At 44.2% G+C, this 22,934-nt stretch overlaps 1 protein-coding gene across 1 annotated transcript in view; it reads left to right on the top strand.

Moving 5' to 3' along the window:
• The window catches only part of LOC126315733 (protein qua-1-like), a 128,225-nt gene that overhangs the window by 99,541 nt on the left and 5,750 nt on the right, over nucleotides 1–22,934 (top strand). Inside the window, exons 5-7 of the mRNA XM_049992706.1 lie at nucleotides 3,974–4,074; nucleotides 17,548–17,708; nucleotides 20,296–20,427. Coding sequence (XP_049848663.1) covers nucleotides 3,974–4,074; nucleotides 17,548–17,708; nucleotides 20,296–20,427 — 394 coding nt within the window. The remainder of the gene's footprint in view (nucleotides 1–3,973; nucleotides 4,075–17,547; nucleotides 17,709–20,295; nucleotides 20,428–22,934) is intronic.

The following is a 22,934-nucleotide window of genomic DNA, read 5'->3' on the forward strand; positions in this document are numbered from 1 at the left end:
ACCGAGCGGTTCTAGGCGCTACAGTCTGGAACCGCGCGACCGCTACTGTCGCAGGTTTGAGTCGTACCTCGGGCATGGATGTGAGTGATGTCCTTAGGTTAGTTAGGTTTAAGTAGTTCTAAGTTCTAGGGGACTGATGACCTCAGAAATTAAGTCCCATAGTTCTCAGAGCCATTTGAACCATTTTTTTGTCGAGGGGGGGGGGGGGGGAGGGGATGGAGGAGTGCGGGCAGCGGCGTGTCAATAGTGTCAAAAATTGTCTAGGACGTCGTCTGTTTCACATAGCACTGCAAACTGTCTTTTTCCCTATGTGAAACGTACGTAAATGAACGACCCAGGGGAACGGGTCGTTTCATTGACGTTTACGCTAACTTCTGAAGCTTTCTTCTATCGGTTCTGAGAGGCGGTGTGTTTTCCTCGGAGTCTCATAAGCAAATCGCGTTATTTCAACGCAGGTGTCGTGGTTCTTACCTCCATTACAGAGGCGTCAAGGGAAGGGGTGGCATCTGAGTAAGATGGGGTGTGTCGTCCACGGTGGAATTTGGTAGAATGTTAGTGTACTATGGTGCCATTGTCGCCATCATTAACCACCCTAAACGTCACATCAACTTCCGAGCTCTAGCCTTTCTTCGCTTGTACCGACACCTCGATGTTTGAAGCATTGCACAACCGGAGGGTGAAGTCGCAGAGCACCACTGTTTTGCACCTTTGTGGAAGAGTGTTTTAAGCACCTTTGTGCTAAATGGAAAACTTCTGCTCGCGACAGAGAGAAATGACGGGCTTCAAAAAAAGTGGCCCTTTAGTTCTTTTGCTGACTCATAGCTAGATTGGGAGCAACGACCATCGTGATGAAATAAGAGAAATCAGATTTCTCTCGGAACGTTTTGCGTGTTCATTCTTGCCACGTGCTATTCTGGTTTGGAACGATATAGAAATAGCCTACAAGTATTTCTGTGCAGTCTCTCCCAAACACTTGCGTGTGCATTGCAGAGTAAGCATTAACATGTACTGTTATGAAAGTCATGTTTAACACAATCACAACACAAACCATTACATTATCACATTCAGGTACAAGAACCTCGTGCATTCGACGATGACCAACGTACAAAATTATAAGTTGTAGTTGTGTGTTAGCTCTAAACAGTTTCCTTTGGAGGAAGACCAACGCCTACTCAGTCAGTTCGTCACACGTCTCGTTAGTTTACAGATGAGTCAGTGCACTAAGTATTTGAGGTTAAGCGTGTAAAACATTTCGGCTCAACGATCCAAAACTCTGATAAAGAACTTTCACAGTACATGAAGCTACAACATCGGTAGTCCATCAAACACCCGTAGAGCGGCGCTCATAATCCGGTAAAATCCCGCCGATTCTTCTTTGCAAGCCAGCGCTGTTAATTTTCTTAATTATGAGAAGCCGACGCGGATGTTACTAATTGCGATTACTCGCTGTCGGTGTTCGGGAGGATAAAGTAATAGGTACCGTGTGCAATTTCTTGCGAATAGAGTTAGTAGTAAAGAAGTAATAAATTAAAATGCCCTTTCTATGGCTGAAGTTTACTGCATGAATAGCGGAAATATAGTAAGGGATAAATATATCTTTTCAATGCTTTGGGGAGTGGGGACGTAGGAGAGGTGTCAGGGAAGAAATGTTTCCAAAAGGTTTTAAATTATGTGTAAAGTTTACCAGAAGTGGCTGAGTTCTCTCAACATCAAATAGTGGCTGAATATAGTCTGAGTAATTTTCACGCTGTGAGTTATGCTGCCTCAAGACATAAAGTGGCTTTTATCTTCATTAACTGACCTACAGTATTAAACCTCTAACTTTATATTATACCAGTTAATGAATAAGTAATGGCAGCATTTTAATTTTTTATAATTCGATCAGTAATTACATGAAATACTGAAAATCAACTTTTTTTGGCCCCTAGAAGCTGTTACATAGGCAACCTACAACTGGGATCCGATGACTGTTTTATTCATTTAGTAATTTGGACACGTTCCACCTGTAATTGTGATGTCGTCCAACATGTAAAAGACAGAAATTTAAAAGCAGATTTTCGCTTTGTTTCAAATTTGAAAAGGCACGACCTTTCTCGAAATAGCTTTTAATGTTGATCATCAACAGTCATACAATACTTTTTTAAAGGAACATACCGCCATATGACTGTTTTATTGTTTATTTAAGTACAATCCAGGTTTCGACCTTTTATACCATTTTCAAGAATTTGATTTTATGTTTTTAACATTTATTGCAGGACACGTAACATGTTGTCAAGCTGGGTTATACACTACTGGCCATTAAAATTGCTACACCAAAAAAAATGCATATGATAAACGGGTATTCATTGGACAAATATATTATACTAGAACTGACATGTGATTACATTTTCACGCAAATTGGTTGCATAGATCCTGAGAAATCAGTACCCAGAACAACCACCTCTAGCCATAATAACGGCCTTGATACGCCTGGGCATTGAGTCAAACAGAGCTTAGATGGCGTGTACAGGTACAGCTGCCCATGCAGCTTCAACACGATACCACAGTTCATCAAGAGTAGTGATTGGCGTATTGTGACGAGCCAGTTGCTCGGCCACCTTTGACCAGAAGTTTTCAGTAGGTGAGAGATCTGGAGAATGTGCTGTCCAGGGCAGCAGTCGAACATTTTCTGTATCCAGAAAGGCCCGTACAGTACCTACAACACGCGGTCGTGCATTATCCTGCAGAAATGTAGGGTTTCGTAGGGATCGAATGGTGGGTAGAGCCACGGGTCCTAACACATCTGAAATGTAACGTCCACTGTTCAGAGTGCCGTCAATGTGAACAAGAGGTGACCGAGGCGTGTAACCAATGGCACCCCATACCATCACGCCGGGTGATATGTCAGTATGGCGACGACGAATACACGCTTCAATGTGCGTTCACCGCGATGTCGCCAAACACGGATGCGACCATCATGATGCTGTAAGCAAAACCTGGATTCATCCGAAAAAATGACGTTTGCCATTCGTGCACACAGATTCGTCGTTGAGTACACCATCGCAGGTGCTCCTGTCTCTGATGCAGCGTCAAGGGTAACCGCAGCCATGGTCTCCGAGCTGATAGTCCACGCTGCTGCAAACATCGTCGAACTGTTCGTGCAGATGGTTGCTGTCTTGCAATCGTCCCCGTCTGTTGACTCATGGATCGAGACGTGGCTGCACGATCTGTTACAGCTATGGGGTAAGATGTCTGTCATCTTGACTGCTAGTGATATGAGGCCGTCGGGATCCAGCATGGCGTTCCGTATTACCCTCCTGAACCCACCGATTCCATATATTACTGACAGTCGACCAACGCGAGCAACAATGTCGCGATACGAAAAACCGCAATCGCGATAGGCTACGATCCGACCTTTATCAAAGTCGGAAACGTGATAGTAAGCATTTCTCCTCCTTACACGAGGCATCACCACAACGTTTCACCAGGCAACGACAGTCAACTGCTGTTTGTGTATGAGAAATCGGTTGGAAACTTTCCTCATGTCAGCACGTTTTGTGGGTCGCCAGCGGCGCCAACCTTGTATGAATGCTCTTCATTTGCATATCACAGCAAATTCTTTCTGTCGGTTAAATTTCGCGTCTGTAGCACGTCATCTTCGTGGTGTATCAATTTTAATGGCCAGTAGTGTATGTTAATATATGTTAAAAAGATAAAATATATGTTAAAGACATAAAATCAAATACTTTAAAACGGCATAAAAGGCTGAAAACTGGGTTGTACTTAAATAAACAACAAAAAAGTCAAATGGCGATGTATTCTTTTCAAAAAACCATTTTAGAAATGGTCATGTATTATACCTACATGCTGATTAAGACGAGTATAAAAATGATCTTGCATACCAGGATGTGTTTTCCAACATATAACATTTGTATTCCGCTTACGCTTACCAAATGTCCTACCTGCTTCCGTGTGTATGTGTCTGTGCGTGCAGGTACAGCGGCGGCGGCGGCTTCGGTGGCGACCTGGGGGACGGCGAGAAACTGCCGGACGAGGAGCGGTATCAGCGCCAAGCACCGTCATCCACACACCAAGGTAACTGCACCGTTCCATCCAACAGCTGCTCACTGCTCCGGCCTTCTGCCTCCTCGAAGTAAAACTGGTGTCAGAGTGGAGGACAAGTAGTGCGTTCCTGTTTACACGCCATGAAGAAGGATGGAATATTAAATATCTTTGATTTTCCATGTCTTCCAATAACTTAAAATAATTGCTATTTAAGACTTTTCCATTATATTATACGTTTCTGAGGCTTTATGGCGTTTCTTCGGACGGCAGAGCTAAAGCTTTCCATTTTACAACGAAATACTTGCCTGTCATCTTCATGTAGTGGTGTTGGATGTTGTCTTCCTCTGATGCGTAGCCAGAAAGTCAGAGCTCTGGCCTTCGTCCCTCTTGAAACGTATACTATATGTTTAAAAGTATCCAGACGCCTGGCTGAAAATGACTTACAAGTCTGTGGTGCCCTCCATCGCAAACGCTGCAATTCAATATGGTGCTGGCCCATAGCAGGTGCAGGAAAGTTTCTTGGGGAATGGCAGCTTATTCTTCACGGAATGTTGCAGTGAGGAGAGGTTTCGTTTTCTGTCGGTGAGGCCTGGCACCAAGTCGGCGCTCCAAAACATACTAGAGTTGCTCTATATGATTCAGGTCAGGACTCTGTACAGGCCAGTCCATTACAGGCATGTTATTGTCTTGTAACCACTCTGCCATAGGCCGTGCATTATGGACAGGTGCTTGATTGTGTTGAAACATACAGTCGCCGTCCCCGAATTGCTCTTCAACAGCGGAAAGCAAGAAGGTGCTTAAAACGTCATTGTAAGCCTGTGCAGTAATACTGCCACGCAAAACAACAAAGGGTACAAGCCTCCTCCATGAAAAACACTACCACACCATAATACCACCGCCTCCGAATTTTACTGTTGGCACTATGCACGCTGGCAGATGACGTCACCGGGCATTTGTCATACCTACACGCTGCCATAGGATCGCCACACTGTGTACCGTAATTTGTCACTCCTCACAACGTTTTTTCACTGTTCAATCGTCCAATGTTTATGCTCCTTACATCAAGCGAGCCGTCGTTCGGCATTTACTGGCGTGATGTGTGGTTTATGAGCAGCCACTCGACCATGAAACCCAAGTTTTCTCACGTCCCGCCTAACTGTCATAGTTCATAGTACTTGCAGTGGATCCTGTTGCAGTTTGGAATTCCAGTGTGATGGTCTGGATAGATGTCAGTCTTTTAAATATTACGACCCTTTTCAAGTGTCGGCAGTCTCTTTCAGTCAACAGACGAGGTCGGCCCGTACGCTTTCACACTGTACGTGTACCTTCAAGTTTCCAGTTCACTAAGACATTGGAAACAGTGGACTTAGGGATATTTAGGAGTGTGGAAATTTCGCGTACAGACATATGACACAAGTGACATCCAATCACCAGACCACGTTCGAAGTCCGTAAGTTCCGCGGAGCGCCCCATTCTGCTCTCTCACGATGTCTAATGACCACTGAGGTCGCTGATACGGAGTACCTGCCAGTAGCTGGCAGCACAATGCACCTAGTATGAAAAACGTATGTTTTTGGGGTTTCCGGATACTTTTGATCGCCTATTATACCTGGAGTCAGAGTAGAAAGATAATATCGCGTTCCCAATATTATTGCGCTAACTTGTTTTTTCTGCTGGGCTTATCCCGTATGTTCACGGAAGCGGGATGTTAATCTGGCCATGTTAGTGGTAGAGGGTGCCGGCCGATGTGGCGGAGCGGTTCTAGGCGCTGCAGTCTGGAACCGCGCGACCGCTAGGGTCGCAGGTTAGAATCCTGCCTAGGGCATGGATGCGTGTGATGTCCTTAGGTTATTTACGTTTAAGTAGTTCTAAGTAATAGGGACTGATGACCTCAGAAGTTAAGTCCCATAGTGCTCAGAGTCATTTGAACCATTTTTTGTAGAGGGTGGCCGGCCAGTAGTCCAGTTGTCTTTGCTGCCAATGCCCCCCCCCCCCCTGCCCCTAAACGACGGATTTATGTACTTTATTTGTCTGTATCTAGTGTTATTCTATGTGAAAGTGTGAGATCATTTCTTCCGGAATGTTTATGAATCAAGTAACTAAGATTATAGGTATCACGCCGGTATTCACGCAGTCAGGAGTGACCCTGCCGAATTTGATTCGAGGCCGGTGCATCTCCCTGAATCTCGGCAGCGGCGAGCTAACGCCCATGGCTATCCAGGTGTGTTTCCTAATTGTACTAAACGAAGGAGGAGAATACATTAAGTATTACTCAGTTGAAAAATTTTAGTGACATCATTTGATGTGTTACAGTGGAAGCTGAAGATTAGAGAAGTTATGATGCTTTTACCTTGTGACGGCACACCTCTTAACGAGAACTTCCCTAGTGGATGCACACCATCACTAAAATGATCAGTGAGGGCTTACCTTAAACTAGTGAAGGTGAACCATCACTGTACTTGGCTAGGGAAAGTGTACAGTTGCATATTACAAACCAGTGAAGGTGTACCATCGATGCTCCCGGGTTATTGACGGGGCGTCCAACAATGCTACCACAAATCAGTATGAATGTAATTGTCGTCAGTTCGTTATTGTTATGTTATACAGCTGTGCAGTTATGGTTGACATTTGTGCAGTTACGGTTTACAGTAGTGCAGCTGTGGTTGACAGTTGTGCAGTTAACAGTTGAATCAGTGAAGTTCTATTAATATCGTACGGTGGAATGGGGAAATCTCAGTTATAATTCTGCCTTCATGGACAGAGAAAAGTACGAGTCACTTATCAACACTTTCGAAGTATGAAGTTCTGTTATTACAGGCATGGTCCACAGTTCTTACCTCTTGGCAGTGAAGGTTTACATTTACTAGTGGCAGTGCACTATCGCTGGTTAATGTGTATTGTCTGACAGAACTGGAATCAGTAAAGCACTTTCACTAAATGGGCCAGTGAAGGTACACTGTCACCAGTGATGGTATACTTTCCCTGAAACTTTCACTATAACAGACTGCAACAACCGAAAGCCTCCGCAACATAGAACATCTTTCAAAACAGCTTGATGCATGTTTTTAATAACAACAAGTATTGGGGACACGAGTAAGTTAAGATGCTTTTACCTTGTGACGGCAAACGTCAACCTGTAACGAGAACTTCAAGACGTGCAATGTGGGTGTCATACTTTTGAATATGCCTGCTCAAAATGAAATATGAGTTTTAACACTAAAATAACAGCAAATTAATTGCCAGTTATTAATCATTATCATTATCTCTAGTTTTGGTTTAGGGGTCCTTGGCTGTTCAAATTTCAAACAGAATGCACCTGATCTTCCCATCTCTTCTTGATGTGTATATCTGTGTATTAATTTAGGTATTCGTTCTTCTGACATCAGTTGAACGTGTTCGTGCCATTTCTCACTGCACTCCTCTGTTTTCTGAAGTATGCTTTTGAGACCCAGTTCATTCATTATTTCACAATTTCTTATCTGATCCACGAGTTGGTAACGACATATAGATCTTAGGACTCTCATCTCGGCTGCCTCAATCCTCCTTCTTCGACTGGCAGTTAGAATCAATGTCTGTGACCCTTCAATTGGAACTGGTACTGCCATCACATTGTAAAATTTTAGTAGTCTCTTTTCAAAAAATTTTGTAAAGTTGCGATTGGTACCTACCAATTGTTGAAATTTTTGCAATTTTCATTCTTCATCACTGTAGTATATGACACCTCACATCCAAGTTACTTAAAAGTATTCATTTGCTCTAGTGGTTTATCAGCAATTATTATTTAGTCTCTTAAATGCTCCTTACCATGTAAATCCATTATCTTAATTTTAACTTTAGATATCGTTATATTATATCATCTGCTACCTTCTGCAAGCACCAAATTTCCCTCTTTGATTTATTAATCGGGAGTTCAATCCTTAAAATGAATGACACACTTATAACCACGCGCAAATCCTGGAAAACTCATTTTCTGATTATGGAGAGGCACACACATCACATAGTGTGGTTTCTGTGACCCTACATAGAACATGGTTCTTCCTGTCGAACGTCCTGAAACGCTACTTCAGTTCTACATCTGCATCTACATCATACTACGCAAGCCACCTAAAGATGTGTGGCGGAGGGTACTTCGGTTCCACTATCTGATCCCTCCAAATCTGTGCCACTCGCGAATAGTGCGCGGGTAGAATGATTGTCGGTAATCCTCTGTATTGACTCCAGTTTGTCGAATTTTATGCTCGCGGTCAATATGCGAGATGTATGTGGGGGGGGGGGGGGGGGGGGGGGGGGGGGGAAGTAATATGTTGTCCGACTCCTCCTGAAAAGTACTGTTCCAGTGTCGGATCTGTGGCCCCGGCGGATAGTTCAGACATGCAGGGTGTACTACCGCGGTTTTATATGCCACTATCGGTATTAGCAATTCACGATCTAAGTTTGACACGTATTTTGTCAGAAGTTGTCGGTCGTATATGGCGCCTTAAGGCCCATACGCTTAATACGGAACTAGTCAACCAACCATCTTTATTCAATAAACGTATTAACGAAACGAAGTTATAAATAAACAAGAGAATGAGTGGTTGAATCCCATAGGATCAATGATGTTCACGAAATCAGAGGAATATTTTAAAGCAAATAATTATTTATTACTAAAGACGACACGTATGAGAAAAGTGGCCTCGCATATATTGCGGATTCAAAACAAAAACAAAAAATCACTATTTTTGTAGTGCGAGTAGGGCTTCGAATACAAAAATATGTGCAAGCAAAGTTTATTTAACTGCACAGTCATCCACGAAAAATCAGCATCTAACATTCAAAGTCCGAAACGAGCAGTTTCGCACTATCAACTATGACGAAAACTAAAGTTTGTTATTCTGAATTACCACTGAGTATAGTCAAATAACTTAAGTCCAGTGAAAAGTTACTCCGTAATTGAGAAAATTATTCCTAGCCCACAGAAAGTGAAAGTCTTTAATTTTGAAAACTACATGCCGTTTATTTACCTTATGTATTGTCTCTGGAAAATAAATACGATGTATGCAAGATGTTCCTGCATGTGGAGCACGACACAGGTAATATAACTACTAACACAATTAAAACCTGGGAGAGGTCGAAATAAGACGGAGTGGCTTGTGCACCAATTACTCCTCTATGAAACCATATGAGGTTTGGGTACTCCTTATCAGCCTTACATCTCCTTTATCTTTTATCTTCGTCACAACGAAGCATAAATCCTGGAAATATAGCTTGCTATATTTATTATTGAAAGATTACCTAACGATAGAGAAATTCTTCAGTTGAAACTTCCGGACTGAGAGGCCGTGGTCGAAGTATAAAATTTCCACCTGACGTTTCGTCTCCATCTGCGAGAGACATCTTCTGAGGTCGTGCGGCTACTGCCGCCGAGGTTCCAGGTACTCCCGCATTTATAGAGCGCATAGATGGCTCCAGCATTCGTCACGTGATGTCGACGGTATGCCTATCTTTGGAAGGCGTCATCACTCTCGATTAAGAGTAAGTCATTCTGCTGGCGCAACGTCGACATCCATATATTGTCCAACTTTAAAACTTCCTCTTTTCTATTAAAATTGTAATGCTGTTTGTGAATTTCTATTGCTTCTCTATACATGCGCGCATGACAATGGGATGTTCGTGCTAGAATGCTTGTCTCATTAAATTTAATTTCGTGATTCTCATCTCGAAAAACATGCTCATCTACGGCCGATTTTTCGATGTGTCCTAAGCGACAGTTTCTTTTATGTTAGGCTAAGCTGGTGTTTACACTTCCTTTCGTTGTTCCAATATATACTTGTCCACAACTGCATGGAATTTTGTATACCCCAAGCCTTCCTAGGGGATGCCGGGCGTCTTTTGCAGTTCTGAAATATTTAAGACAAAACGTCAGGTGGAAATTTTATACATCGACCACGGCCTCTCAGCCCGGAAATTTCAGCTGAAGGCAAAACCGGTCGTGAAAGCCTACAGTGTCTGATAGAGGAATTGTAGGACATTGGAGGTTTCAAAATGTCGGTCAGATTGAGAATACAAAACTTTTATTTAACTAATCATGTGAAAAACCTACAATGATTAATACAGATCAGTGTTCTTAAAACTGTTTCGAACTAAAATAAAATGCCTGTAAATAGTGCAGGGCTGACGATTCAAGACGCATGATTAAATGGTTCAAATGGCTCTGAGCACTATGGGACTCAACTTCTGAGGTCATTAGTCCCCTAGAACTTAGAACTAGTTAAACCTAACTAACCTAAGGACATCACACACATCTAGGCCCGAGGCAGGATTCGAGCCTGCAATCTCGCGATTCCAGACTGCAGCGCCTAGAACCGCACGGCCACTTCGGCCAGCCATAATTAAATGGTTTAGCTACTAGCTGCTCAGAAATTTGAATACGCTACTGCCTAAGTGACACTCACGTTCTTCAACTACAGTGAGAGGGCCCAAATCAGACCCGGGAGCGAATCATCTTCAGTTCAAGTTCTGTCCTGAACTCCACTTGAGGGGGGGGGGGGGGGAGGGGAGAGATTGACTGCTTTTGCCAATCTGACAAACGAATGTGTTCTCTTTTCTACGCAGAAACAGAAAAAGTAGCAGAAACTTCCCACTTAAACCTTGCAAAAGGCATAGCTACGATTCACGAGGTTGGTACTGGTTTCGAACAGTCTGTCTCCATTGGCCAACACTTTCTGCACGACGTCTGATGGCAGGGACACTATTTTGGATTAGGCAGTCCATAATTTGGAGGAAACGACGACTTTGCTCACGCCAATGAACTGCCAGTATGTGTTTCCTCTTTGACGTGGGGACATATAGGCGAATTTATTGCTCAAGGACCCTCACGAGAAACCTATGGTGACTGTCTGCATCCGTGCCTGCAGCAAGCGGACTGGTGCCACGATCTGTCCACAATAAGCATTTATGGAAACAGGACTAGTTCCCACGAAAACTGGCTGCAACCGAGGAAGCACTCACTCCCTGCTATTGAGACATCGTGAAAAGCCTCCTGCCACCCCTATGGAACTGAAAGCCCTCCCACACTCCCTTCTGGAGAAAAATCGAATTCTTTCCATCCGTCTAGAGGGGTAACGCAGAGGTTAGCACACTGGACTTTCATTCGGAAGGATGATTGTTCAAATCTACATCCGACCATCCTAACTGAGGTTTTCTGTGACTTACCTAAATCGCTTAAGACAAATGCCGGTATGGTTCCTCCGAAACGGCACGACCGCCTTCCGTCTCCGTCCTTCCCTAATCCGAGCCAGTGCTACGTCTCTAGTGACTCTTTACTTTACATACACATCCTGAGTCTACAAATTGTCGATACGATCTGCAACTATTCCATCCATTTGGAGGATCAGTTTAATACCTCGACCAGAAACGTCCTTGCACTGTAATCAAGGAATTACACGACACGATTTATTGTGCGGAGTAGCCATTTTGTAACATGTGACGGTAATCAATCAAACAAAAGTCAACCAAAGTCTAGCGACAGTAAATATAAGTTAGATAATGTATTCGTTTTTCCAATAACAGAGCCTGTTGCTGCGATCGATAGTTTTGACAACATAATTCTTTGTAAAATGTATATTCTTTTTGAGATACCCTGTATTTGCACATTGGCATATTAAGTTTTAATATACTCTTGTAATTCTTTATACACATACTTGATTTATGAACCAGCGTGTTTTGATCTTTACTGACTTCTTTCAAACGATCAGATTGCTCCAGGGACATTTGTTATTGTTTTTATAATCCGACATGGTTAAAACAATAGTAACTTTTGTAATAACCATTCCAGAAAATCGCATGGAGTTGCAATGAGATCATCGCTGCGATTTTTCTGATGTACTTGCTTCTTTTGTATCATGTTTGTAGGGTCTGTAACTTAATTTCGTTCCACAATGTAGATTTTTCGTTTTGTCCATCTTAGCCGCCACTGTTTCATCTCTATTCCTCTCAACCACGCTGCAGCCTCTTGAGAACCCGTGTTGGTCGTTCAGGCACCTGAATTTCATGCTGACCTTGCGTGTTTTGCTCTCTTAACCCACCAACAAATATTCAGCTCCGCCACTCTAGCAGTGAGTCGTCCTTTCATAATGTTACACGTGTTCCAGAATGACGCCAAAAAAGTTAGGTAACAAATCGATGCACGTTCAAACCCTCAAACAGAATACTGTAAAACGGCCTCGCAATTCGTAATGTTGTCAATAATCTCCGCAGCTGTTTCGACCCACGTGTTACATGTTTTAGTCACGGTGAAAGTAGACACATGGCTTGGGATAATCTCCAGTGTTTGTTCGTCGTTTACGTAACCTCTTATTCCATTCATACACTAACGGTTTTGCTTGGGCTTTTACGAACTCCTTTGTCACCATCTACAGAATCGCAGTTCGTAATTTCCGTAGCAATGCAAAGAATTTATTCCATGCTTTCCATTCCCGTATTTCGATATACTATACAACGTTGTCTTAGTTACGTCACTAGTTACTCGACGTGTTGCTGGATCATGAGCATTATTTGTTACTGCTACCAAATCAAGAAATATTATATCCCTTAATCGTCCTGCTATCATTTTCAAATCAATTCTGGGAACTTCTGGAATGAATTACATACATTAAAATTGTCTAAAACAGTATGACTTTTCCATTGCGATAGAGACTTTCGGGTCAGCAGCCTACATCGTATGAATATAATTATACCTCAGCCACTGATGTAATAGTTTCTTAGTACATCATAACTAGTGTCGTACCAATCGGTCACATTTCCAAATGTTCCTGCCCAAAATTTTTCTGTGATGAATGTATCGTTACAAGAGATGACATAGATGAAGAGAAAAACATTGTCATAAATTACATTTTCGCATTTACCACCACGCAATTGCCGTAACTTGAAGCCATCTAAGTAAATTACTGAGAGTCACAAAGTAGTATTAAACGTACAAAATACATCTAACCTAAAATATCGCTTTTGCGCAAAAGCATCTGAGAATGAAACAGCTCATCTCGAAATTAGTTACGACATAAAGAATCAATATCCCCGCAACTGAAGAAGAGTGGTTTCCCATCAAACGGTCCCTAGTGCTCCACAGTGTGTAGTACAGATTGTATAGATGGCTTGCTTTATCAATTGTTTCTCAATACTGCGTTCAGAGCCGTCAAACGTCTGTATTCAATGTTTGGGATATGTGTTGGAACAGCATGAAGCGTTATCTACCTCTTTTTGATGCCTCTTATTTCGTCGATAATCATGTTCACGAATCTTCGTCCTATGATTATGTAACGTCACCTGCACAACTGCTAGTGAATAAATGTACGCAACACTGTAGAATTTACATATTCATTTTCTTCACATTTAGTGACACTAAACTCGATTTCGATAATTATCTTGATTATAATGCATTAACACCAGTCTCGTAACACAGATATGTAAGCTAAACAATCTCTGTGAGTAGCGAGATATAAAGGATGGGGTACAGTGGTCACGCAGCTCCTTACAACCCACACATTTCTGTAGTCAGTGCTAAGCGATGCTGGAGGTGGTGTAAGGAGCGACGCCAGGGGACAGTGTGTGACTAGAACCAGTGACTTGTGGACCGAGTCACGCTACACTATACGGCAATATCACGGAAGGGTTTAGATTTGGCGAAAGTCCGGAGAACTGTAGCTGCCAACAGTGGAGTATGGAGGAGGGTGTTCACCTCATTGCGCTTAAGGAAATGCGGAACGGTACGAACACATTTTACAGCATTGTGTACTCCGTACATTAGAGGAACAGTTCGGAGACGAATGTTGTTTTTGACTGAATGAAAATGCAACCAATCAAAAAGCAGCACCAGTGAGACAACAGTTTGTGAACAATAATATTGCTTAAATCGACTACACTACATCTACACCTATATCTACATGGATACTATGCAAAACACATTTAAGTGCCTGCCAAACGGTTCATTCAACCACCTTCACAGTTCTCTATTATTCCAATCTCGTATAGCCCGCGGAAAGTGAACGCCATATATTTCCGTACGCGCTCTGATTTCCTTTATTTTATCGTGGTGATCGTTCCTACCTATGTATGTCCGTGTCAACAAAATATTTTCGCATTCGGAGGATAGTTGGTAATTGGAATCACTTGAGAAAATTCCGTCGCAACGAGAAACGCCTTTCTTTCAACGATGTCCAGGCCAAATCCTGTCCCATTTCTGTGACACTCGCTCCCATACTTGGCGAAAATACAAAACGTGCTGCCTTCCTTTTAACTTTTTCGATGGTAAAGAGCCCACACCGAGCAGCAGTATTCTAAAAGAAGACGGACAAGCGTAGTGTAGGCAGTCTCCTTAGCAGGTCTGTTAGATTTTCTAAGAGTCCTGTCAAAAAACCCAGTCTTTGGTTAGCCTTCCGCACAACATTTTCTATGTGTTCCTTCCAATCAGAACAAAACACACTTATGATAGGTTCGCGTACACACTGTATAACGGCGACTTGCAAATTTGTTCGTTTCTCGAAGTTATTTATTACGTGAGCAACTAGAATCTGCTAACTATAGCAAACTCAGTGAATGTAATGGAGGAGGTGAGAGTATTTTTGTATCAAATAGTAGAAAAATTGTAGAGAGAGATATATAGCGAAGGCTGCATTTACACACCGCCCAAAAAAGAATATAGTACACCTGAAAAGACGATGTCGATTTTGATATGATGACGCCATATGTTACTTGGGGGATAGCACCTGAACTGATAATGATTTCAACGTCGTCCGCCAACAGTTACCATCTTCATATAGTTAAGACTAACCGTCCATTGACCTTCTCCTTCTGTGCTGGATGCACGCACATTGCCCGAACTCTTACGGGACTCGGTAAGATTGTCTGCCGCGAGTAATGAGTGTAATGGGCAGGGACACTACGAATGTAGTGTGTGGACATTAAGTTGGGAATGTGTGTCCCACGGGGAGCGTGCAAGGGATAAAGTCTTGCAGTCGCACTATCCTCTGTGCACTCGGTGGCTCAGATGGTTAGAGCGTCTGCCATGTAAGCAGGAGATCCCGGGTTCGAGTACCGCTCGGGTCACACATTTTCAAATGTCCCCGTTGATGTAGATCAATCCCTGTCGACATCTTAGGTCTTTATTTCATTATCAGTTCAATAGATAGTGTAGTGGCATAGTTAGGAGAGCGCCGTCTCTGTCTACTCTTCAATACGGAAAGCTTACAGAAGAGTCAGTGTGGTCCAAAAGTGTGGAGCAAGCAGGCAACCATGTCACGGAGATGTACTAGTGCTTCCTACAGACAAATGAGCGAGTCTGAATGGGGTCAAAGTGTGGTCTTCCGAGTGGCGGGATGGTCATTTCGGAGAACTGCACACATGTTGAAGGTGCTGCGTCAGTTCTGCAACGCGTCAGTTCTGAAACGATGCTCGTATCAGTGGTCACGTGAACATCCTCACACCCATAGATGAGGCTCTGGATGTCAACGCAACACAGACGTCCACCAGGCTCGTAGTACTGTAAGGGCAGCAGTGGCAGATCGTACAGCTGCCACAGCACAGACAGGAGAGCCTGTGAGCCCAGACGTGTCAACACGAACTGCTGCAAACTGGTTATTAGCAGTGAGACTACAGGCATGCACACCTCTAGCAGGTCTTCCACTCACGCTGCAACATCGACGTGCCAGCACAGGAATTTACTACCATCTGTCCATTCGCTGGCACGTCTGCACCTGGGACAGGGCCATACCAGTCGCCTCAGCTGGGCTAGGCACTGGGCAGCACCAGCTAGTGTTTAGCTGCACGAAGAAATTAACTTCACCACGTACCAATTCCAGGCGGCTGAACAGCTCGCCAACATATGCTTAACGTTACGCACTGTACCTTCCGATTGTTCAGGCTGTCATAGCAAAGATATACCCGAATACACTACAGGCCATTAAAATTGCTACACCACGAAGATGAAGTGCTACAGACGCGAAATTTAACCGACAGGAAGAATATGCTCTGATATGCAAATGATTAGCTTCTCAGAGCATTCACACAAGGTTGGCGTCGGTGGCGACACCTACAACGTGCTGACATGAGGAAAGTTTCCAACCGATTTCGCATACACAAACAGCAGTTGACCGACGTTGCCTGGTGAAACTTTGTTGTGATGCCTCGTGTAAAGAGGAGAAATGCGTACCATCACGTTTCCGACTTTGATAAAGGTCGGATTGTAGCCTATTGCGATTGCGATTTATCGTATCGCGACATCGCTGCTCGTGTTGGTCGAGATCCAATGACTGTTAGCAGAATATGGAATCGGTGGGTTCAGGAGGGTAATACGGAATGCCGTGCTGCATCCCAACTGCCTCCTATCACTAGCAGTCGAGATGACAGGTATCTTATCCGCACGGCTGTAACCGATCGTGCAGTCACGTCTCGATCCCTGAGTCAACAGATGGAGACATTTGCAAGACAACAACCTTCTGCACGAACAGTTTGACGATGTTTACAGCAGCATGGACTATCAGCTCGGAGACCATGACTGCGGTTACCCTTGACGCTCCATCACAGACAGGAGCGCCTGCGATGGTGTACTCAGTGACGAACGTGGGTGCACGAATGCAAATCGTCATTTTTTCGGACGAATCCAGGTTCTGTTTACAGCATCATGATGGTCGCATCCGTGTTTGGCGACATCGCGGTGAATGCACTTTGGAAGCGTGTATTCGGCATCGCCATACTGGCCTATCACCCGATGTGATGGTATGGGGTGCCATTGATTACACGCCTCGGTCACCTCTTGTTCGCACTCTGAACAGTGGACGTTATATTTCAGATGTGTTAGGACCCGTGCCTCTACCCACCATTCGATCCCTACGAAACCCTACATTTCTGCAGGATAATGCACGACCGCATGTTGTAGGTACTGTACGGGCCTTTCTGGATACAGAAAATGTTCGACTGCTGCCCTGGCCAGCACATTCTCCCGGTCTTTCACCAACTGAAAACGTCTGGTCAACCTTGACCGAGCAATTGGCTCGTCACAATACGCCAATCACTACTCTTGATGAACTGTGGTATCATGTTGAAGTTGCATGGGCAGCTGTACCTGTACACGCCATCCAAGCTCTGTTCGACTCAATGCCCAGGTGTATCAAGGCCGTTATTACGGCGATAGGTGGTTGTTCTCGGTACAGATTTCTCACGATCTATGCACCCAAATTGCGTGAAAATGTAATCGCATTTCAGTTCTAGTGTAATATATTTGTTCAATGAATACCCGTTTATCATCTGCATTTCTTCTCGGTGTAGCAATTTTAATGGCTAGTAGTGTACTTTGGAATATTTACGTTCTGACAGATGTGTTGTTTCAATTTACTGCCATTTACTACTACATATAATGAACAGAACTAAATGATAAAGGAAAAAGTAATCCTTCTTACAGGCCCACTAGTGCTATATTTCTGCTCACAGAGCGAAAAAACCGTTCTGAAACTTGACCTCTGTCTTTTGCAGGAGGCCCTTGGGTACAGCAGTGGCTGGCGCGCAGTGCAGGCGCCGGAGCCGGAGGCGAAAGGAAGGCCGCGGAGGCAGTGGGGGCGGCGCGGGCGGCGGCAGCGGAGGCGGCGCGCAGGGCGGCGCACCGCAGCAGCTTCCGCCGCGGCTGGCGCGGATCGGTGAGTGGCGGCCAGCGTGGTCCAGGCAGCAGGTGCCAGTTCCCGCCTCTGCCTCGGCGTTTTGGCTGAATCTCTGGAGAGATCAGCTGGACACCACATCGATTCCATATTCCTAGAGTCCCAGAAAGGCTTTTGATACCGTTCCTCACTAGCGAGTATTAATCAAGTTGCGTGCATTTGGAGTATCGTCTCAGCTGTGTTTCTGGATTCGTGATTTCCTCTCAGACAGGTCACAGTTCGTAGAGATAGGCGGTAAGTCATCGAGTAGAACAGAAGTGATATCTGGCGTTCCGCAAGGTATTGTTATAGGCCCTCTGCTGTTCCTGATTTACATAAATGATTTGGGTGAAAATCTGAGTAGCCCACTTAGATTGTTCGCAGATAACGCTGTAATTTACCGTCTATTAAAATCATCAGACGATCAGTTTCAATTACAATAATGATCTAGAGAGAATTTCTGTATGGTGCTAAAAGTGGCAATTGGCAGTAAACAAAGAAAATTGTGAGGTCAACCACAAGGGTACTAAAAGAAATCCGATAAATTTTGGGTATACGACAAATAGCACAAATCTAAGGGCCGTCAAGTCGACAAAATACCTAGAAATTACAATTACGAGCAATTTAAATTGGAAAGACCACATAGATAATATTGCGGGGAAGGCGAAACAAAGACTGCGCTATGTTGGCAGAACACTTGAAAGATGCGACAAACCCACTAAAGAGACAGCCTACATTACACTTGTCCGTCCTCTGATGGAATATAGTTGCGCGGTGTGGGATCCTTACCAGATAAGGTTGACGGAGGACATCGAAAAAGTGCAATGAAGGCCAGTTCGTTTCGTGTTATCGCGCGATAGGGGTGAGAGTGTCACTGATATGATCCGCGAGTTAGGGTGGCAGTCACTGAAACAAAGGCAGTTTTCTTTGCTGCTAGATCTATTTACGAAATTTCAGTCACCGACTTTCTCTTCCGAATGCGATAATATTTTGTTGACACCTACCTACGCTGGGAGAAATGGTCATCATAATTAAATAAGAGAATCAGAGTTCGAAAGGAAAGCTTTATGTGTTCCTTTTTCCTTCGCGCCATTCGAGAGTGGAATTGTAGAAAAGTAGTACGAAAATGGTTCGATGAACCCTCAGCCAGGCACATAAGTGTGAATTGCAGAGCAACCATGTAGTTGTAGATGTAGACATCAATGTCCACCTACCTTAGAGGAACCTCAAATACACTGACGGAAACGCAAAGTGTTGGACGATGATGCAACAATCCGATGTTCGTGAAACTTTGTAGAGAGGTTCATCACGAAACAGGCATTAATTGAGTAAACCGATATTTCATCCGGATCCGATGTCCATCATCAAGATGAGGTGCGAGCCCCTCACAGGAATAAATGCAGTCTAGTATCCCTTTTAGAATTGAAATTTCCTGCCCTCCCTGAAGCATATGCTCTGTCAATTCATGGAGATTACTGGCTGCAGGCTGGTGTGAAAGTACTGTATAACTCATCCCTTCAGATCCTAGATATACTGAATCGGTCACAAATAAGAGGACAGCACGGACCAGTCAAGCATCCGTAAAATCCTCAAGGCGTTTTTGTTACGAACTGTGGTGTGGCGTCTTGCATTACGCTACTGTAATACGCCATTTGGTACCCTAGTTATGATGGGCGTTTATCAGGGATAACTCGCCCACCGCGAAGTCCCAAAGAACGGAAAAAAGCGCAGCTGACTCCTGTGTAGAAGAAGCGCAAAAGAACAGGTTCTCAAAATTACAGACTAATTTACCTAACTGCTATAGAATCCTCGACATTGTCTCAGTTTAAACGTAGTAAATTTTCTTCAGACTGAGGAGCTTATGTCCACGAATCAGCATGGTTTTACAAAGCAACGTTCGTGTGAAAGACAGCTTGTCCTTTTACCCACATGATATACTCCGAACTGTGGATGAAGGGCAACAGGCAGAGTCCATATTTCTAGATTTCCAGAAAGCATTTGACGCGATGCTCCATTGCAGGCCTTAACCAAGATACGAGCATATGCAATAAATTCACAGATATGTGAGAATCTCTAAGTAATCAAGTAACAATAAACTACCAGTACCAGGCAAAATAAGTATACTATAAGCGAGTATACAATAGCTTTTCACGAAGTACTAGCTTTCTTTCTAACTTACTGTCAAATGCTTGAAAGGAATTAGTGTAGTGGTAGTTGACTGTTACACAGCATACAGATTAAGTTGCTCTGAATTTCCTGTGACTTTTTGATGTATATCTTGGCTCGTTCCACATCCACATATCTGGTTGGGTCCACGATATACGATGAATGAATGATTGAATGTACTGACACATTCTTCTTCTACAGGAACGGTTTTATTTGTGTAATGAAAATAAATTCGTATGGAGATGAAACTTCAGTCAACAATTTCCACAGGAATGGAAATACAGGAGTGAATTAACATACCTTTATGCCAAAAAATTGTGTGGAATTGGCAACATCAACATTTGTAACATATTTGAAGTTACTAAGGAGGGTTTCCAAGTGAATATGTCGCCGTCAGGTATTTGATGTGTGTCCCCGTTTCCAGGGGTCACGTGACACGGCGCACGACGAGAGTTGGGGGCGGCGGCGCGAGTACAGCTACGGAGACGGCGGAGCCCTGGGTGGAGGCGGCAGCAGCGCCGACCTGGTGGCCGGGGGCGGAGTTCTCCTCTGGCAGGTAGGGCAGCAGGGTAAAGGCCACGTTAGTTAATGAGCAGGTGACGAGAGTATGGAGGAGAAGGGACTGACCAATGCCCATAGTTGAGAACAAAATGACTGTGAAAACGTATACAGATCTTAATACGAAACGTCCCCTTAGAAAAATTATAAGTGACTGTACTGGTTAGACCCTTACGTTATTTGTTTTTCAAACAGCTGAGCAAAACTGAACGTACTCAGACATTTCTCTCTTTACTTATTCTGATCATCACTAAACTGACACAGAATATATATACACTCCTGGAAATTGAAATAAGAACACCGTGAATTCATTGTCCCAGGAAGGGGAAACTTTATTGACACATACCTGGGGTCAGATACATCACATGATCACACTGACAGAACCACAGGCACATAGACACAGGCAACAGAGCATGCACAATGTCGGCACTAGTTCAGTGTATATCCACCTTTCGCAGCAGTACAGGCTGCTATTCTCCCATGGAGACGATCGTAGAGATGCTGGATGTAGTCCTGTGGAACGGCTTGCCATGCCATTTCCACCTGGCGCCTCAGTTGGACCAGCGTTCGTGCTGGACGTGCAGACCGCGTGAGACGACGCTTCATCCAGTCCCAAACATGCTCAATGGGGGACAGATCCGGAGATCTTGAGGGCCAGATTGTGGCGCTCACCTGCACGGCGCCAAACACGCATACCACCATCATTGGCACCAAGGCAGAAGCGACTCTCATCGCTGAAGACGACACGTCTCCATTCGTCCCTCCATTCACGCCTGTCGCGACACCACTGCACGATGTTGGGGCGTGAGCGGAAGACGGTCGAACGGTGTGCGGGACCGTAGCCCAGCTTCATGGAGACGGTTGCGAATGGTCCTCGCCGATACCCCAGGAGCAACAGTGTCCCTAATTTGCTGGGAAGTGGCGGTGCAGTCCCCTACGGCACTGCGTAGGATCCTACGGTCTTGGCGTGCATCCGTGCGTCGCTGCGGTCCGGTCCCAGGTCGACGGGCACGTGCACCTTCCGCCGACCACTGGCTACAACATCGATGTACTGTGGAGACCTCACCACGTGTTGAGCAATTCGGTGGTACGTCCACCCGGCCATCCGCATGCCCACTATACGCCCTCACTCAAAGTCCGTCAACTGCACATGCTACCAGTGCTACCAGTGTTAAAGACTGCGATGGAGCTCCGTATGCCACGGCAAACTGGCTGACACTGACGGCGGCGGTGCACAAATGCTGCGCAGTTAGCGCCATTCGACGGCCAACACCGCGGTTCCTGGTGTGTCCGCTGTGCCGCGCGTGTGATCATTGCTTGTACAGCCCTCTCTCAGTGTCCGGAGAAAGTATGGTGGGTCTGACACACCGGTGTCAATGTGTTCTTTTTTCCATTTCCAGGAGTGTATATATTAGCGCAACGCAATCTGACTTTCAAAAATCCCTACAAAAGAATGGCCCTGACTAACAATAACCTATACCTTTCATGAATCACTTACCTCACAAAAATCCTTGTTACTCGAACTACTGCAACACAGCGATTCTAACTACTGAAGCCACTAACTACTGATAGGCACAATTAGCAAATGACAGATTTTGACAGAGAACAAACAATGTATTTACCTTAATAATATTCAAAAGTCATTATGTATATATCAGTTCATGATATACAGTATTACAAATTTACTCTTACTGATGGAAACACGTCCAGATCGTCCGCTCTCAAAATTCTGCCCTCTCTCTCCCCACATCCATCACTGCTGGCGGCTCACCTCCAACTGCGCGACGCTACGTGCTGTTAACAGCCAACTGCCCAACACTACAATATCGAATATTTCAACAATGCCAACCAGCCACAGACTGTACACAGCACGTGGCGTTACCAACAGAAAAACCTAAACAGTCTACTTACAATCTAAATAATGATTGAAAGAAATTTGCAATTAGAGACTGTTGCGGCATTTACGATATATAATTAACTTTGTTATTCCTCCTGCTGTCACATTCTGCTTTGATAGCAACATCAGATCAGATCTGGTGAATAATAAGTAGTCGGAGCTAAACATCATACTGAGCATCAAAAACCAAAGACCTCCGAATGGAATAAGCTGCTCTTATGCTGTCAGATATTCAGAACGTACGTAACTGGCTCTGCTGCTACAGGGTGTTTCAAGAATGACAGGTATATTTGAAACGGCAATACAAACTAAACGAGCAGCGATAGAAATACACCGTTTGTTGCAATATGCTTGGGACAACAGTACATTTTCAGGCAGACAAACTTTCGAAATTACAGTAGTTACAATTGTCAACAACAGATGGCGCTGCGGTCTGGGAAACTCTATAGTACGATATTTTCCACATATCCACCATGCGTAGTAATAACATGGCGTAGTCTCTGAATGAAATTACCCGAAACCTATGACAACGTGTCTGGCGGAATAGCTTCACATGCAGATGAGATGTACTGCTTCAGATGTTCACTTGTTTCTGGATTCTGGCGGTA

This window comes from Schistocerca gregaria, chromosome 1, assembly GCF_023897955.1.
Source record: "Schistocerca gregaria isolate iqSchGreg1 chromosome 1, iqSchGreg1.2, whole genome shotgun sequence".
Lineage (NCBI taxonomy): Eukaryota > Metazoa > Arthropoda > Insecta > Orthoptera > Acrididae > Schistocerca > Schistocerca gregaria.